This window comes from Necator americanus, chromosome III, assembly GCF_031761385.1.
Source record: "Necator americanus strain Aroian chromosome III, whole genome shotgun sequence".
In the NCBI taxonomy this organism is placed as follows: Eukaryota; Metazoa; Nematoda; class Chromadorea; order Rhabditida; family Ancylostomatidae; genus Necator; species Necator americanus.
Genome location: NC_087373.1, coordinates 39,160,534 through 39,179,882, shown reverse-complemented (window position 1 = coordinate 39,179,882; position 19,349 = coordinate 39,160,534). Strand labels below are relative to the sequence as shown.

Sequence of the window (19,349 nt, the reverse complement as noted above, 5' to 3'; positions counted from 1 at the left end):
AGGAGAATGGGGGAAATTCTATGCGACACATAGGGATTGAAGGAAAATATCACATTTGAAAGCCAAGCTACAAGACCCCTTGTAAATTTACTTGTAATTTTTCTGATCAGTCGAGAAAGCCTGATTCAATCCGGAAAATTACAGATACTAGAAAACCGTTGACATCATTTACGCAGAAGTAAATACGATAAAACTTGCAGTAAATATTTTTATTTCATCTGAACTGACTGCGTAATCGGGTCAAAGCGACCTTGAGCCGGATGCAGTTACGTAAACTGCCGTGCTCTGAATTGCAATGTGGACCTAGCGGTTGCGATCGAGGCAGGACCTATGCTTTCCTGACATTGGATTGCAAGGATAAGTAAAGGTCCCATGTCGATCGCAGCCACTGCGCCAAACTTCAAGTGGTTTTAGTGTCAGACTATAAGCGACATCCTTTCTCGGTATATTTCTAAACTTCCTGTGTGACGAAATTTATTTTCCTTCGGGAATAGTAATTCATGAACCAAAAGAAAAAAAAATGAGCAAAAAGGAAAGTTGTTAGCGGCTGTTGTCACTGTTGACCATGTAAGGGAGGCATAAACACTGAATGCCCTACTTAAACGCTACCTCCCACTGGGTAAATGAATGAAATGACATTAAACGGATAGAAAAAAGGGATCCTTTAGTCGATCACAGGAAAATATGGAATAGTTAGGAAACCGAATTCCTAACTAACGTTACAAAACATACACAAAACAACGTGAAACTCCTGGATTTTCATTTATAAGTGATTTTCTGCCTGATGTCACAAGAGTACAGTAGCCTTGTGCTATTTTCGGAGTGTTTTCCTGGACAGAATGACTAGTAATCCTTTAAAATCTGGCCTTGAAGAAATGAAAATAACAACAAGGGACCCTGACAGGTATGAATGAAACGTTTAAAAAACAACGAATAAAGCAACAACCAATGAAAAGTGCACGGTATGGAAGGGGCCTGTATGGACATATCAACACATATATCAGATAAGAAAGAAGTCCAAGTGAAGAAAGCGCTTAGCAAGAACGACACCAGAGAACTGACGGGACCCCCGGGACCAATGAGCGAGAGCTCCGACCGAAGTCCCCGTGAGCAGGATCCTACGACGAAAAAGAAACCATCCCAGCAACCCAGCAGCGAAGCCTGAATTCCATCGATACACGGAACGCTTCACGACGGCCCGAGATGTGCTTCGATCTCATGAACACGACGACATCAGCTGATTCTATCGTACTCCCGACACATTCAATTCGCTTCGGGACGCCAGCGGAGAATGACTAGCGCTGCGAGATGTACGCGTCGCGGTTGATAATTTTGCGCGTACATGCCCCGGAGTTTCCGCTGGCCTATTGGCTTGACGTCAAGGTTTCCCTAGGATTTCAGCGGGATTCAGGAAGGTTCCTTCGCTATCTTTTCCGCGTAGTTTTCTAGAGTTTTCTTTGGTCTTTGTCATTTTGTCGTTTCCCTGTGCTCTTTCGTTTCCCTTGGTCCTCTTTTTTTTTCGTTCGTGTGCTGCCCGGATGTGACATGTGACGTAAGAACTCGCTGAATATGCATTTATACAATCTTATTAGATTCTAGGCGAATTGTTGTTTTTGGAAACTTTTTTGATTTAATAGTTGGGAATCGTTTAAGATCCCTCGGACGCATTGCTCGGTTGTCGACCTCGTTGAGCAGCACCGTCGGAAATTGCTGTGATGGCCGATACCGATAAACTCAACTTGGACAACATCATTGCAAGACTTCTGGAAGGTAATCCGTAATTTCTTTTCGTCGATACTGGCATTGTCCAATTAGGAATTGTTGGAATGGTCGTATTCTCAGGTTTTATCTCACACTGTTTTTTTTTCACGACATATGGCTAGTTTCATTTTATGCTTTTATATCTTTTGTATAAATGATGGGTAAAATGTAGTTGAGGAGGACACTCAGTGGCGCCCTTATTTCTCGGAGTAAATAATCAACTCAATTGGTGCCCTAAGGCCTAAGGATTAGTATTTGAGGATCTATGACATGTAAACTAAAGTTACTAAGAGAAAAAAGTAAGTTAGATTCGTCGGGCTCCACTGAGTGCTCCGCCCTCTCCCAACTACATTTTCGAGGATTTTTTTTGGATTTCATTCTCCTGAGTTTTGTGCTCTTCATACACCCATGGTAATCGTTCACAGTACCGAGAGTTCTGTTAATCTTTATTCGTCCTTATAAAAATGATATTGTGATTAATAATAGTGGTGCTAGCAGCCGTAATATCAGACGAAACCAGTCTATGAATCTCCGACTATCTTTTTTATTTTGAAAGTTGTATGACTTCGTACGTTTTCCGTAAGAACATGGGCGAGCTTTTTCGACCCAATTCCGAACAGACTTTTGACAACTATAAGTTTTCCTATAATAAATTCTGCTTGATTTCTTCCAAAAACTTTCGATTTTTCTCGCTAATTCGTGCTTTTTTGTGTGGTCACACTTAGCGTTCGTATTGACATGGATTTAGTATTGATCCTCTACTTCAAATTCCTTTTCCCGTATTAGAGGTGCTGGATTATAAGTCTCCATTTCAGTGCGAGGATCCAAACCCGGAAAAAACGTACAACTGACGGAAAATGAAATCAAAGGACTATGCATAAAGTCTCGCGAAATCTTCCTTAGTCAACCGATTTTGCTGGAGTTGGAAGCTCCGCTTAAAATTTGTGGTGAGTTTTCTTCGCTTATTTTCTTATTGTAAGCACAATTGGTTTCTTTTTTACTTGAAGAGGAGTGGATGATATTGTTAAGTGACGTGCTGCCAAGTAAATGTCTCACTGGGCTGCGTTGGGTTTTTCTTTCTGAGGTGCAGCATTTGCTGTAAAGAATGTTGATCGTAATTTCTTAAGAATAATTTTTTTAAGAGGATGTGAGACTTTGCTAGAAAATGGTCCGCTCATCAGTCTATGATCTTTTCAAACGTTTCTCTACTATGGTATTGATTTTTCTCCTGAAGTAGGATTTTACCGTTTAGAAACAGTTTTCGTGGGAATCATTTCGAAGTTGATATTATCCCACCGGTCCACAATGTAGTTCATAACTGGTACGATAAATATGCAAATTCGCTTGCAAATCCAAGAATTTGTGTTTTCAAGAGCCAATCCAAGAATTTGTGTTTTCAAGAGCACTCAGAGCCAAGTGTCTGCAGGACGTTTACGAAGGCATGCCCAGCAAAATTATTTACATTCGTTCATGAAATATTACCATATTTATTGCTGGAGCAATTTGATAACGTAGACGTAATTTATTTAAGACATCCTTTGTAAGAATTTCCTTCATTTTGTGAAGGATCGTTAATCATTCTGTCGGTCGTGCTCGCAGACGTGTGGACTGATGGCTTCCAGTGTTTCCGACCTTACAGATTCTTGGATGTGCGGAAAAAGGTGCACATTTTCACAATGATATTTGCAAACTGGCTACTGTAGAGAAGATTTGAAACTCGGAAATTTCCCCGATGCCTCTCTTCAAAGGGTGGTGCTCGGTGAAACCACTACTGTGGGTGTAATTCTGTAGTGTATTCTGTAATCCTGAAATTAGCCTTCTCAGATGTGGTTGTCTTCAAATCTAATGCAGCTTAGATTTCGTTCTGTATTTCATCGTGACGTAGATTGTCAAAATGGATAAATAGTGTATTAGTAGTACTTAATCTTTCTAGAGCATGCTTCTGCCGATGCTTAAAGCCGGTACTTGCAGTTTACGTTTAGTGGCTAGTAGTAGTTTAGCACGAATAGTAGATGTTCGTAGCAAAAGTGGGGAGAAGCGTCATGTGTTATGGCGGGACAGAAATTGTGTCGGGTGTGTTATGCTTTCGAGAGGCGTACACAAAGCGGGTTGAATCGGATGTTTTCTGTGAGTTAAAATATTGAGGATAGAACGTATTCTAGCAATAACCGAATGGGTTATCATTGCAGTTGTTTTTTCGTTGAATCGTTGGAAATCTTAGAATATTCTTATAATTAAAATAACTTGCTCTTTGAAGTGGTGGTTTAGTTGTATTTGCATCAATTGCGACCACTACTAAGTTCTAATGCATGAAACTACTGCAGCACATAAATTAACAGGTGAACTAATGATGGAACCTTTGTGCAATTATTTTATATTACTTTTATTATATTTGTGCTAATTTCTGTTATTTTTACTTTTATTATATTGTGTCTTCTCAAGAGCTGTCTCGCTTTTGGTGTTAATTTTGCTTAGAGTAGATCACACTGTCACAGTTCGCAAAGCATCCTTTTTTGACTTTTTGATTTTAAATTTTCTCTCAGAACTTATCACCAAAGTTTTTGTTGTACTGGTAAGCGATGTTGCTGCAAGCTTCAGACATATTCCACATTATCTCAGCTTTTTTAAAGTACTTTACTTATGATTTGTCATTTACTTAGGACTACACCATAACTGCCAACCTGCGTAATATGTGCTCTTTGTTTTTGCTATTATAGCACCTTCATTCTGCAAGTCTTTCACCATTGTAATGTGAAACCTGTTCTTCTATGTATTATTCAGATGCTGGTGAACACAGCTTGAGGAATATCGAAAAAAAACCTCTTGATATTGTTTGTAGAATAGCAGCATGCTGATTTTTATCTGTATTCGCTAACAATTGGCTCTTATTCATCTTAAACTGCTACTGGAATTGTGGACAGAGATAACACCATCTCCAGCAGACAATTTTCCTTTAAACTGAACATTCTTCGAATCAAACTGGATGGTTCTACATTTCATTTCTAAGTGAAAGTGCCTTGTTTGATTCGGAAAGTGCTCTGCTTGATTTGAAAAAAAGTGTAACCAGTTAAAAGCGAAAGTGCTCTGTTTATGATGGGCTGAAAACTGGATGACTCCTGTACCGTAGTAGTGCTCGTCACAAGTTTTTAGTATTTTGCGTTGTAAAATTCAAGAAGGGAACGGAAAAGTAGATTTTCTGTCTGGATCCTGTAGACACATCCAAACGATTTCTCCGGTTATTCTCTCGCTGGCACACATGTAACAGTAGAAACATTAACGTCAACTGAGACTACTAAAAGCAGCTGAACATACCCGTCAGGTGTCTGGCTTCATGGATATGTTTGTCTTTTTAGAGAAATGTATTCCATTTCTGATTCTAGGTGATGTCCATGGTCAATACTACGATTTACTGAGGTTGTTTGAGTATGGTGGTTTTCCTCCCGAGTCGAATTATTTATTTCTGGGAGACTATGTCGATCGAGGTTACTTTTGGCATTTGATTGTTTTGCCTTTGGCTTTTTTCATTCTTTTTTTTCACAGGAAAACAGTCTCTTGAGACTATTTGCCTCCTCCTAGCCTACAAGATCAAATATCCGGAGAATTTCTTCCTTTTAAGAGGAAATCACGAATGTGCCTCCATCAATAGGATATACGGATTCTATGACGAGTGTAAATCATTGTTTTTTTGGGTCTAGTATACACATTTTTGTTTTAGATGAATCCATTGAAATTTTCCAGGCAAACGTCGATACAACATAAAACTGTGGAAGACATTCACGGATTGTTTCAACTGCCTCCCCGTAGCAGCCATAATAGATGAGAAGATTTTCTGTTGCCATGGTGGGCTGTCTCCTGACTTGCAATCCATGGAGCAGATCCGCCGCATCATGCGCCCCACAGATGTACCCGATCAAGGCCTACTCTGTGATCTTCTCTGGTCGGATCCTGATAAGGTCAGGGTTTCACTCATCATTTTTGTTTATAAGAGAAGACCTGTGAAGAGAGTACGCCTACTGACGAGTCATCGTGGCCAGTCGGCGAGTTTTTCGTCTTGGCAACGTAAAATTATGGTGAAATGAGGCATTTGTCCGAGGTCTTCACTAATGAAAAGGAGAAGTTCTTTCTTCACTGAAGATTGCAAGGAATTTGCGGATTTCAGGATGTCACCGGTTGGGGCGAGAATGACCGTGGCGTATCTTTCACATTTGGTCCAGAAGTGGTGGCTAAATTCCTCCACAAACATGACCTAGACCTCATTTGTAGAGCTCACCAGGTGGGTAGTTGAATCTTTGTAATTTTTTTCCAGTGGTAAGAGAATTGTTTGCTACGTTACAGACTCACTAGGAAGGTTTCTACTAATTTTGCTTTTGGAACTTCAAATTGACCACTAGGAGATGAATGGCGTATTTGGGAAGTGAATCTTGTGTCATTAATGTGCTTTGATAGTTCTTTACTCGATCGAATTTCGACGACCGGCGAAATGTGTTTGCTCGCCCTTTTTTATGGCTCATGGTCTCGGCAGAGATAACAGTGGTCGACGCTATTCAATAGATCCGCGAAAATTCAACAGAGGATGGAACTTACGAAACTTATAAAGTATTTGGGTGCATGTTTTCACTTGAGTTTATGTTTTGAGTTGCTGACAAGAACAGGTCATTGAGTTGAAATTCTTTAAAAATTCCGTAGTAGAAGCTGTGAAGTGCGGTTTCTTCAGCATCTAAAGTTTTGAATATGTGAAGTTATGCGGTTACCGTTGTAATATCACTAATGGAGCCGGTGATTATCATGTAAAGATTTTGCGTCTTCCTGTATTTAGTACATGTAATGAGCTTGCGTTTAAGCGGCGTAAATATAGCTGTGAAGACTCGATTTTATGTTGTTCGATAGTAAATAGGAGTGACTCTCGTTTGTATCGAGGGGTTTCCAGAAAATGGGTAAGATTTCAGAAATTAGGTGTAAGCCACCATTTACTATTATGACACTATCATGAACTACACTAGACTACACCTAATACGACTTTCGTTTATTAGCGTGGAAAATCAGGAGAGATTAGGGCGCTTTTCTCTAATTAGTAGAAGAGATTTTGTTCGATTAAATTATATGGACAGAATTCTAGAAAAAATTGAACATTATTTCTTATTATTCCGAATAGTTTTAGAATTATCCACTATTTTGGCGTAAAGAAGATTTATTGGAATATGTAGACTTAACAACAAAATCATTGAACTATTGGTTTTCGTTTTTTTTTATGCCAACTGAGAAGATCAATGCGATTTCAGGTCGTAGAGGACGGGTACGAGTTTTTCGCCAAACGTCAGTTAGTTACACTGTTCTCTGCGCCTAACTACTGTGGCGAATTCGACAACGCCGGATCGATGATGACTGTGGATGAGACGCTTATGTGTTCATTCCAGGTTTGTGTTTTAATTTATTCAAGTGTTTTTCTAACAGGAAAAATCATTAAAATTACAAATAATTGGTCACACCTGCTCAAACGCATGGCCTCATTCGTGACTAGACTTGTGATTAGTGACGTATGCGTACGTTAGCCTTACTAAGTAGGTTCAAAAATAAATACGGCGGATAGTATCAGTCAATGTAGTTTTATTGCACACACTGTAAACTTGTACGCTCTTTGAAATGCCGGTGCTTGCGCTTGCAGCCTAACAACAATGAGATGTCTGTTGTAAATTAGGTTAGATCTTAGCTACAGATGGGGAACAGCCACTTTGATGTAATCTTCTCCGGAGCGTAAACATGGTAAGTTTCATAATTTACTTTGTAATTCACAATTTACTAATTTACTTTTGTTTTATACTTATTTTTGTCCTTAAATAATATATACAATATGCTTTTTTAAATCGTAAGACAACGCTTTGATACGCTCTCTGGGAATTTTTAAGAGATTTTTTTTCAAACTTTTCTATGGATTTCCTTACTATGAGGCCTTTGCTCGTGCTATAAGGGCGACAAGAAATATTTTTTTTTCAAATAGTATGCTGTGTCTTTGCCAAGTTTATCACTCTGTTAAGATATTGAAACCGGCCGAAAAGAAGAAGTTCCCGTATGGAGGTGTGGGCACAAATCGACCGGTGACTCCACCTAGGAACACGCCAGCTGCTCAACCAAAGAAGGGCAAGAAATGATTCTGTACATAGGCGTTTGAATGCGTGCGTGTAGCGTGGGGTGCGCATCAGAAGAGTATTTTTCTCCCTAAGAAATCGGTTCCGTCTGCCCCGTCCTCTGTTCTTTTTTTTAACCATTGATGGGCTTTGCAATTTCATAACTTGTTATGTGCAGTGTGAAGCACTGAGCGAATGTTTCAGAAAATGTCTATGATCTTTTCGTCCTTCAATGTCTCGTCCTATTTACAAAAATGATGGTTCGAAACCCGGATTTACAGTTTTGATTCGTAGCAATAGCTTTCTCTTTTCTTCTGATTATTAGATTACTCATCAGATATTTCCGACTATTGTCGTCACGTGCTTGTAATGAAAATATGACCTCGTGTATAAATATCGGTTTAATAATACCATTTGTCGAGTTCCATGAGGTTATTGTAGACGAAAATACATCAACAGTAATAAATCAGTGAAAGCTTTATACAAGAAGAAGGGGAAGCATATGAGGTGAGCGTGAAATAGTTCCCGTTGCCGTTTCTAATGTAGTTGTGTTTTCGAGGAATACGATACTAGGATGCTGAAGGACTAGGTAACACAGAACACAATAAACAACATTGTAGGAACAGGATATGTACAGCGATAAAGTGAAAAATTATGATTTTTTTTTAAACATGACATGGCAACATTGATGAGCGCTAGGAGCGAAAATTGAGCAAAGCTCAAAAGAGCGGCGATTTCAGACGTCGTATGACTATTACCAAGTAGTGCTTTTTAAGCCCTAATGAAAATAAATACGAAGCACCAAGAAGCAAGGAAAAAAGAGGAAAAACATGCAAACATTCGAAATCGAGAAAGAAGGAACCTACTGCTCCAACTAGAAAGGAAAAAACCATTTTAAGAAGGAAAGGAGGAGAAAACAGGAAATTCTCCCTTAGGGGAATGTGGTTTTTGTTCGATTATTTGAGGAAAATGACAGCACGGAGGCGACATGCACTGCACACACAGTTCCTCAAATTGCAATCGAACAAAAATCACCTGTAGTGGATTTTATTTGGCGCTGTTAAAATAAATTTAATGCAAAAATTCACTTTTTGCATTGATGCAATGTAGCATTCGTTAGACTTCTAAACTTAGTTTACCAGGAAATTTTCGATGTTCGGGTCTCACGTGGAAAATATAGAGTTCGGGGTGCACATAACGAGTTTGGGCGTGACCACGCCTAATTACCCCTTGTCGCCCTAAAAAACAGCGTGGGAAATGACTTTAGCTCCTACGAGGTACGTTAGAACGCGCCACCCTCGTTTGTACGCGTGCGGCATCCGAGCGAGCGGTCGAAAGTCAGAATGATGTCTCCTCAGCTGCCTATTCAAGTAAAACTAATGAATAGGTGGTGGCTGAGGGAACCGGAGCGTGTACAAGGGTGGTGCGCGTTCTAACGTACCTCGTAGGAAATAAGGCCGTTTCCCACGGTAGTTTTCAGGACGATTAGGGGGAATTTAACGTGACCACGGTCAAATTCATAATCAACCACCTGTAGTGTTGTCCACGAGAGGATCCAAACATTCGAGAATTCCCTTAATTCGCTGCTTTAAAGTCGATTAAAACGAGATACCCGGGTTGGGCCTCGGATGGAGTTTCGCTTGTTTCGGCGTATCTTTGCGTAATGCGGTCTCAGAGAGAACAGATGGGGTGGATTCAAATTCGAATGGGTATTCCCTGTTCTCCTCCTCTTCCGATCAAAATCTATATATGCACTGAACGTGAAGCTGACAAATAAATAAACACAGTAAACATAAGCCAGACATCCAAAAGAAAAAAACGGTTGATAGAACTACATTTATGAACCCCTAACTCATGGAAAATTTCAATAAACAAATTTATGATGCAAAATGAGGAAAAGAAACCCTTGAATTCGGAATTCTACGCAACCGAACCGCTTGAACCCGATGACTATGACGTAGTACGTAGTAGACAGATTTAGAAGTCGGAGAAGCCAGGAAAGACACACACGCACACACATACATATAGCACTGAACAAGGATTAGACGGCGTTCGGGATCTGGAGCTTCCGTCGACGGATCGGCGGCGGCGCACGTCAACCTGTTAGTGGAGCATGTTTGAGAAGGTAATCGAGAAGTTGTAGCGGTCGATGCAACTGAATTTCAATCCAACACGGAGTGTCCTGTAACGAAAATCAGCCGACTACAGTAGGTAGGACCGGTGAAAAGATCTATATAGGATCTACCTTAATAGAATGGCGACTCGGATAACCTGGACCCCATCCTTTCACAAAACTGATCGCTAGCGTACAAAAAGCGCTCCTCATCCCGTCAACTCCAGAATCAGCCATCATCTCCGGGAAATTCTTCGAGAAAAAGTTAATTTTCTTCGTGAAAAGGTGGAAAAATTCCCGGGAAAAGGTGAACAGAACGTACCTCAACCCCAGGTGCATATCCAGCAACGGCGGCAGCTTGCGCCATGGCGGCCTCGCTGGCTGACCTCGTCCTGCACATCATTTCATGAAAACCCCATCGCAGATCGAATACCTGAGAAATAGTGTGCTAATCTACGAGACACAGAGATTTGAGTTGCTCACGCTCACTTTTGTCGCTTCATTTTCTTGTGTGAAACGATGCGGTTTGCTGCCGTACGGTATTTTGCTACAGTAATCCAAGAATCCCGAACGAACAAAGATCGGCTTATGCGATCTACACATCATCATCACGTCGCCGGACGGTAGTGCACGTAATTCTACACCATCTCCAATATGTATCCTGCAACATATCAATCAGTAATCGATATATCGATCGTGCACACGAATCCGTAGGGAAATATCTCGTTCCTCACCTCGTTCTTTCGCTAACCTCACTACGATGAACATTCGGTAACGCACCAAGGCATAGTCGACCTTTGTGCAGCGCTAGCGGATCCATGCCACCGTCAACACGTACTTCATCGCTTCTAATCTAAAAATCAATAATCACCTATTTGACCCTCAGAAATAGTCTCAGGTGAAATGACTTTGAAAGTTTCGCCAATTTGCGTGTCCAACTCGTAGTACATCACCGAGCACCAATCGTCAGGCACTGAAACAGAGCTGATATTGATCTGCGGGTCAAAGCGGTAAAGTATAAACGCACATGATATGGAAGGCAGTTGTACTTGACTGAGGTCATCTGAAAAAAAATCGATTTTGTAATAATACATAGTTAATAATTACATTACAAAATTACAATTAATTAAATTAATTAAAATTACGTAAATTACGATTTAAAACACCCACAAGTCTGCGCGACAACGGGACTTCCTTGTACAGGCGACTGATTGGCTGAAATGAGCGATGAAAGTGACGTGTTTGCGTATTTGCAATAAAAAGCGCGCATATCGATCGCGCCATCGCAGCAGCGACAAAATCGATATGCGCGCGATGCGATGCAAAGTTGAAGCTAACTATATTTACCGGAATATGTTTCTTGGTGAGAAAGTGCACATGATGGGGACCATTCGATGAATGCTGTAAAATTAGGCGAAATATTTTCGAGCAGCTCAGAGAATCAGGGGTTCAAGGTTTGGCTACAGTAAGCCGGTGTGAAAATACAGTTCGATAACTTACGCATAGAGGGATTCGGTGGTCCCGCATCAGTCATTTCATAGTCGTGCATCTGTGGGTAGTCGACCTTGGCCATTAATGAGGGCGGTGGAGCCTCGACTCGCAATGACTTCAAATCTTAAACGGGCGGTGTTAATGAGGAAAAGTATGAGGAATGTAGGAATTTCCGGGAATACGACCGTCAGTAACGGAAAATTTATGTCCTAGAGAACTAGAAACTAGAAATCCTTGATCCAAAGCAGAATTTTGACCTCTAGTGACTAACCAGGTGGAGCTAGACCATTCGAAACCACGCGTTCATAGTGATATGGATTGATACAGATGAAATCCTGGTGTTCGGCCGGTATCGTGCACATGGAGAGCTTCTGAATGAATTTTCAATAATTTTTTTCAGGATATCGAAAGGAAACTTTTAAAATCGTTCTCTCATAAAATCAAAAAGTAAGAGAAAACCTATAAAATTGTTCTTGAACGAATTTTTAATTATTTTTTTCTTGGGATATCGAAAAGAAAGTTTTAGATCGATTTCTAATTGAATAAAAAATGAAACAAAAAACCTGTGAAATCGTTTCTGAATAAATTTTTAACTATTTTTTTCCAGAATATTAAAAGAAAATCTATTACAAGATGGCTTTTTCCCTACCACAAGCTCATTTTTATTCACATTTGGCCATCGCCATATACGTGCGTAGACGACGTGTGGTACTCCTTTACGTCCTGCTACCTGTAGACGACCGTCCAGAGAACGCTGGAAATATTATTTTGAGCACTGTTCTTGAAATTCACTTATTTATTTTTCTATTCACAAAAACAAAAAAAAAATTTGCAAAAAAAAACCAATAATTTTGAAATTTTGGTGCCCCACATTCACCTGTGGGGCACCGAAATTTCAAAATTATTGGTTTTTTTTGCAAAATTCGGGTGCAAATTATTTCCTCGATGAAAATAGTACTTGAATATGGATTAAAAAACATATAAATATATGGAATACGGTATAGAATGAATATGAATAAAGAATACATTACAGAAAAAGAAATTTGTCGTGAAAAAGTGTACTATACTGTATAAAAAAATTAATAAAACACATAAATTATTATAAAATTTAGTTAAAGAAGAGGAGTCCATAGACTAGAGTGAGTGAAAACAAGGCGATCCATCTGGCTCGACTCAATAATTTGAAAGTGTAAAAAAATAAAAGGAAGTAAGCAAGGCTGCTAAATGTAAGAAAAGATTACATTAGATGTACTGATGGTGTTCTTTTAAATATAACCGATAAACAAATCGAAATTTGTGGATTATAAATAAAAGTTTTTTTTTTTAAAATCTCTCTCTTCTCGAGCTGCATGCGTTTCGAAGAAGGCTGCGCTACCAGCTGAAATGAGTAATTTTCGAGTTAGCAACTTCGCAATATCCTTTAATTCCTAAAGGCTTCTGATCCTTATTAATGCAGGACGACGATAGACAAATGATACTTATTATTATTATTATTATTATTATTATTATTATTATTGTTATTATTATTATTATTATTATTATTATTATTATTATTAATTGTGAATTATTCAGTTTGAATGAATATAATAGGTATTGAAAAATGTTGAACAGCGAGAACTGTTCCCTAGTCTTCGTATAGGATGCGCAATATCATTTATCTCTTTGTTGATAGAGTTTGGAATGCTCCTATTCATGGAAAAAAGGTTCCCTTGAGGTTTTAGCACTTTTATTCCTCTAACGACTGTGAGGGATAGCAATTTATGGATAGGAATTATTAATTAATTAATTAATTAATTATGTCTCCTAAACACGGTCTAGGTAGCTTCTAACTGGGCCACTCAGTTTAACATTAATGTATTTTCTTTATACCTTTTTTATTTCAGTATATTTTTATTTATGTATTTTTCTGCGACTATTTGTCATTACTAGGATCAGCTAACACCTTAACGTAGATCTCTAAAATTTAGGAAATTGTAAAAAAAAAACCATTCGGCTGTGATTTGAATTTTGGTGAATTGCAGTTTTATTACAAGCTCATATACGAAAATTCTTCTTGGTAGGACCGCTAGGCCGACAATGAATACGGTGAAAAGTGAAAATTATAATACAATAACTTACTTGTATAGTAACACAAGTGGTAGGTTGTTTCCCAGCTGACGTTATGGCTGTTATTAGCGCGTCAAGCTCAACTCGCTTCTCTTTCAACTTCTTCACGAGGCTTTCAATCGCTTTACGAACAAATTCCGCATCTTCACCACCCTTTAAACATAAATAAATAAATATATTTATCTATTTATCGGATCCAGTTATCGGACCTGTTGATAGCACTGCAACACATGTGAGATTTGTTGACACGAATCCACTGCGGAAGCGCCAAACGTTTGTCCGCTACCGCTGGCGCCACCACCGCCACCGGCGCCGGACGGCGGAAAGACGAACGGTGGAGCGGCGGTCGGAGCGGAAGCGGGCAACGCGAAATTTTGAACCATCGGCGATGGTGGGATCGACATGTTCTGACCGACGGCGGCGGCGGACGGTCCAGGTATTCGTCGATCGTCGAACGGAACGGGGACGATGTGCTGGACGGGAACCTGGAATGAGGAATGGATTTGTTTCAGGCTACAAACGCTACCGTAATCCCCCAAACCTGTTGATATTGAGGCATTTGTGGTGGTGGTGGTGGTAGTCCGAAAGGGAAATTCCCGAAGCAGTGCGTTTGTGTCTGCATCGCACACATCATATTTGGTTGATAGGAGTATGAGGAGGGCGTGAACGTCCCAGGATTCTAAGTCAGTGGATATGTATCTGCTAGAAGTTTAGAATTCCACAAGAAACGAAAACCTACAATGTATTCTTGTTCAGAAGACGGTTGATTGAAGTACGGCGGTGCAGAGGCACCCAACGACGCCTCCGAGCTGATCATCTGGAATTCACTGTGAATCCACGGTTGCTTACGGTAACTCCTTTTTTCGTTATTCAATATTCGTAAATTTTCAAAATAGAGCAACACACTGGCAGGGAATGAAAAATAAAAGAAAGAATGAAGACTTTAAGAGATATGATCTCAATAATCACCCTAAGAGTAAATTTTTCTAATAAATCCGAGAAAATTTTTCTTCTTCCACGGGGACATCTATCAAATCTCCTGATCACATCGGATATGATCACTAGGTGTGACAATTTCCGACTGAGATGGTTTCGTCCGTGACGATTAATGGAAGAATTCGGTGCTTGTACTGTCCCTTTTCATCCGAGATTCGAGCAGATCAGAACATTCTGACTTTTCACAAGAAAGAAAAAACCAATAAATCAATATTGATTGGGCGATTTGTCTATGTTGCTTCTATTAATTCCAAGAAATCCATCTCAATTTTCTTTTTTTTTATTTTTTTATAAGTGAAAACAGAAAGCTTTCCAGCTTAAAACAGAGGACTGGGAGAGGATAGTGCACGACAATTCTTTGCAGCTTACTGTACCAATCATATGAGTAGCTACAGTTACAGATCCTGAAGATTAAATTGACATTGTCGAGGAAATGTGCCCTTTAATTTTTCTATCTGCTTTATCTTTTTCTTTTTCTTTATCAATATAATGCAAAGTTAGTAATCTGATCCTGAATAAAAAAAAAGTTTGAGCGTAAAGCGTAGCGTGTGTAAGTTAAGCGCAGATAAAACTTATTAAATATTAAAATATTTATTATTTATTAAGGATTATTTATAAAATTTATTTTATGATTCCATTAAAAAATTTCAGTACGATTAAATCCGTGCTCTTGTCATTTCACATCTACTTATTTCGAGAAAATTCTCGTATGCCTACGTGAATTTGAGGAAAAATTACGGAAGAGCAGCATGCGGGAAAAAGAGTAAGGTACATACTAAGTGGCTGCGGAAGGATTCTCTGGAAAATGAATAAGAAATCAAATAATGACTGTTTCCTCTTTGCACAAATGACTCAATACGAAAGAATTTCGCGATGAGGAAATCAAAAATTGCTACCATTAAAAAGTAAAAATAACTGAAATAGCATTGTCGAGTTAGTGGTGTCGTCGAAGCAGAGCCTATTCTACTGCAAAAAAAAAATTTAAAATAGATTTTGGAAGACAATGGCTGGAATGCCAGATAAAATTCGGAGCTGATCCTAAGTGGAACTCTCTCTCTCTCTCTCTCTCTCTCTCGCTCCCTGCCAATCGATAATTTTATCACAAAACAAATAAGTCACGGCCAGCAGAATGTAGAGGTAGAGGTGTCGTCGGTGGTGATAAGACGAAGACGCGAGCGGAAGAGCTGCAGCGAAACGAAATTCCCAGGAACGGAATTTTAAGAGTAATTTTTTCTAATTTAATTAATTTTGAGAGCTTTAAAAAAGGTTGAATTATGTCACAAAAAGCAAAAAAAATTAAAATCTTCTTTGGTCACTCATAAATACCGCCGAATACCCTACATGGATCTCTGGATCTGTCAAAGAAAAAAATGGAGAGGGGCGCCCATCACATGGAGATTCTCCATTCCAGATTTCGAATCCATTCCAGGTGCTTCAAATCAGATTTTTGCGGACGAAAAAATATCACACACGCCAATCGAGAAGGTCCCAGTGACAAGATTATTTTATCGCTCTACATCTTATACACCACTAGACTTCCTGCCGTTTGTTTACTTGTTGGCGGAGGTGAAATATCGTAACTGACCTCTCCAGTGCGATAATATTTCAGTCATCGAGAAAACAGTAGATAAAAAAGGAGAGAGAGAGAGAGAGGAAAAAATAGTAGAAATATACGAAAATGATTGAGGAGAAATTCGAACATTAATCTATGGATTCAGCTGTCCTCTCTTTTCCCTCCTCTGAAAATTCTGTTAGCGTGTCCCTCAGGTGACTATGATAAATGTGGAGAAATATATTTAGGTCAAGAGAGTGGAAGGAGAAAAAAACGGAGCAGAGGAGTGATGGAAACAGAATTCAGATGTCACAGCACCTTTCATTCCATCGTACCACGTCACGTGAACCACAAAATTCTAAGAATACCCAGGTCAGAATTTCAGAGAAGTTTTTTTTTTTCAAAGACAGGAATCGAAATTCTAGATATCCAGGCGCTCCACCTATGCTCCTACCGAATAGATCTACGATGTTCGGCTTCACTTCCAGGAGACTTCTTTTCAGCGAGCACCACACTTCAGGAACAACTGAGATTTTGTTGCTGGAAATTTCTACAGTTTCCATTTTTCAGATTTTTTTTGACTTTTAAAGCTCTTTCCATCCGTATAAAGTGATCTATCGACACATTTTTTTAATTATATTAATTATATTAATAATTATTAATTAATATTATAAAAGAAAAATCTTGAGCTCTCTGAAAATCTGCTTAGGAAAATTTTACGGCCAGGTCCATTAGTGGAATAGATTTTTTTGGGATACCACCTCATATCAGAATCAAAATTTCAAAAAAAAAAAAATCAATAAACATAATAAAAATAATAGGAATTTATCGAACGGTTAATGACAGTTATTAAAGTAGACGTCAATGTTCTAGCGTTTGCTCCAGCGCTTATCTTTGCTACGAATTTTTTTCTCAAGAAAAAAAAATGTTCCTGCAACCTATCCTATTGGTCGGATAGAGTTAATTAGAAACTAAGGTGTGAAAGAACTTTTACTCGTAATTTTTTTTTTAGGAAAGATCCGTGAAAAATTGACCGGGCGATTAATTTTTCGGCGTTGTTCCCTGCGGACGGAGATGGTTCCGAGGGCCGAAGCGGACGAGCGAGCGAGCGCGGGAGAGACAGAGAGGTCTTCGATGTGAGCTTGCGAGCGTGTTGCAACGATGACACATTCCAGAAACAAAACACAACATAATAAAACAGCACGAAAATATACGAATTCCTTTTCCGAGGCCACCTTCGTGTCGCAGCTTTCACGTATATGGAATAGATGAGAAATTTATGTGCAGAATCCTGCTATACCTAGGATGGAGCGGGCTTGAATTATTATTATTATTATTATTATTATTATTATTATTATTATTGGATTATCCAGAAAATTATTGACTTGTTCAATTGAATGGAACTAGAAAGCTAGAAAGTGATGACTAAAAGGAGAAAAGTTAAAATTTTTTCTAAAGCAGTGAGGTAATAAGTGATAATGTTAACATATTTATCGTGTTAGATTGCATTAAAAAGGAAGAGAAAAGAAAAAAAAGAAAGAAGAAGAAGGAAGAACGTTTTTAAGAAGCGAAGAAATTGTGTTGAGGTGTTGAGAATTTATTCTGAAGTCACAATCACTGTGTTTTACCTTTCAGGAACCTCACAATGAGTTAAAATAAACGAATTCCTCGCGAGTTTACTACGACTGTTATGGTGCAAGCCGTCAAGCCGTTATTTCTTATTACTATGCTATTTATTATAACATTTTGCTGAGTTCACGTTTTCTTAAAAATCTAAAAAATTAACATCGACTGTTATCGATCAAGGAGATCATCTTAAACATCAAACAAACAGAAATAGCTTCAATTCACTTTTAGGGCACATGAAAAAGCGACAGCCAGTGGAGAAGAAAGTCCCAAAATTTAAAATGAGAAAAAAACGTAGCATTGCAAGAAAAAATCCTGACCATTGAGGAAGTAAAATTATTTTTCACAGAAGCGAAACCTATGGAATGAACAGAAACGTATAGATTCTGGATTATTGGGAAACTTATGCGAGGTTTTTAAGATATTACACCGTCGTGAAAATTGTGAACATATAATTATGCAGAGAAAAAAACTGGAATATTTGTTCCGGAGCAAAAAATTTTTCAAGCACATGGTCCGAACAATGATTCAGATTTTTGGACATAGCGCGACTTGCGGACGATTTATCCGCGACGAAGCAGAATGAGAGTCTGATTTGATCAAAATCTGAGTTCTACGGATGTCAGAACATATTTCTATAAAATTTTACTACTAGTATCGAAATCACAAACCAACGCCTATTTAGCGAAGAAACCCCGACAGTACACGCTGACGACTGAAGATCTGCAACAGTTCGGGTGTCGGTCGCGCCACGAATTCGTGGCGGTCGTCGAAGTGAAAAGCGTGAGCGCACACGCGTGAATAATGAGAAAACAAAACGAATGCAACAAGCGATGCATCACGAACGACATGACAAAAATAATCGCCGAAGACTCGTCGAGGACGACGACGACGACGACGACAACTAGCGCCTGTGCGGTGCCGATCTGTCGCGTCCAGGGCGCCGTCGAAGACGAATCGACGACGCACGTCGAGACGACAGCAACGGCGAGCAGTGCGCCGGCGACGTGCATGCGTCGGTGATGATTTGGGGAGAGTTCTAGGCGAAACACGCTGAAAAACTTCGCCGGCTCTTCCTGTCTTCGTCAGGAGTTCTTCGGCAGATCGCTGGCGACACAACGGCGACTCGTTGGCGACTTTCGCATCACACCGTGGATGTGAGCGTGATGGATCGGTGATCATCGGCGAAGCAAAGACTGTGACCACTAATTTGGGCTAAGGGTACGTTAGAAAAGAAATTGTTTTGGGAAGATAATGGTTGGCGGAAAAATCACTTTATACACAAATAAATACGAAACTGAAACTTTAGAATTCCAGAGAAAATATGGAGAAGAGGAAATTTGAAAAAATTAAAAGATTATCATCAAAAGAGAAACGAGCGAAATCTATGAATCTGCTTCTTTATGAAGGATGCAAGGATTTTGGTCCATAAATAATAGACGAGCCACTGCAGTCAAATTTGCAAAAATTTGTTTTTTTTTTCCTTTTGCGTTTTGCAGAGAAAGCTTAGCTGATTTTACTTTAAGGATAAGTGAATTTCGTGAAGTTGCGGAGAACGAAGAGAGGAAGAAAAAAAGTTGAG

General features: G+C 39.2%; 4 protein-coding genes across 5 annotated transcripts; 2 read left to right on the top strand and 2 right to left on the bottom strand.

Moving 5' to 3' along the window:
* Window positions 1-964: 964 nt before the first annotated feature.
* On the top strand, window positions 965-1,165 carry RB195_012348 (uncharacterized protein; the record flags this gene model as incomplete). The annotated part of the gene is made up of 1 exon (XM_064194158.1): window positions 965-1,165. One exon carries the CDS (start codon window positions 965-967, stop codon window positions 1,163-1,165), a length of 201 nt encoding a protein of 66 aa, XP_064051741.1.
* Window positions 1,166-1,715: 550 nt separating this feature from the next.
* On the top strand, window positions 1,716-8,170 carry RB195_012347 (uncharacterized protein; the record flags this gene model as incomplete). Of its 2 annotated transcripts, XM_064194157.1 has the most annotated exons (9): window positions 1,716-1,770; window positions 2,577-2,708; window positions 5,142-5,243; window positions 5,302-5,430; window positions 5,500-5,714; window positions 5,921-6,034; window positions 7,041-7,175; window positions 7,794-7,896; window positions 8,088-8,170. In XM_064194157.1, 9 exons carry the CDS (start codon window positions 1,716-1,718, stop codon window positions 8,168-8,170), a joined length of 1,068 nt encoding a protein of 355 aa, XP_064051740.1. The 2 variants fall into 2 exon arrangements, with proteins under 2 accessions (XP_064051740.1, XP_013302087.1); XM_013446633.2 differs by lacking the exon at window positions 8,088-8,170 and having other exon boundaries at window positions 7,794-7,907.
* Window positions 8,171-9,978: 1,808 nt separating this feature from the next.
* RB195_012346 (uncharacterized protein) lies at window positions 9,979-14,410 on the bottom strand (the record flags this gene model as incomplete). The annotated part of the gene is made up of 16 exons (XM_064194156.1): window positions 9,979-10,065; window positions 10,129-10,248; window positions 10,319-10,429; window positions 10,486-10,657; window positions 10,731-10,849; window positions 10,905-10,969; window positions 11,024-11,059; window positions 11,167-11,211; window positions 11,344-11,397; window positions 11,497-11,610; window positions 11,759-11,858; window positions 12,137-12,241; window positions 13,606-13,746; window positions 13,803-14,078; window positions 14,135-14,272; window positions 14,333-14,410. The coding sequence occupies 16 exons, from the start codon at window positions 14,408-14,410 to the stop codon at window positions 9,979-9,981; spliced, it is 1,761 nt and encodes a 586-aa protein (XP_064051739.1).
* A 4,038-nt stretch (window positions 14,411-18,448) lies between these two features.
* RB195_012345 (uncharacterized protein) lies at window positions 18,449-18,949 on the bottom strand (the record flags this gene model as incomplete). The annotated part of the gene is made up of 1 exon (XM_064194155.1): window positions 18,449-18,949. One exon carries the CDS (start codon window positions 18,947-18,949, stop codon window positions 18,449-18,451), a length of 501 nt encoding a protein of 166 aa, XP_064051738.1.
* Between the last annotated feature and the right edge of the window lie 400 nt (window positions 18,950-19,349).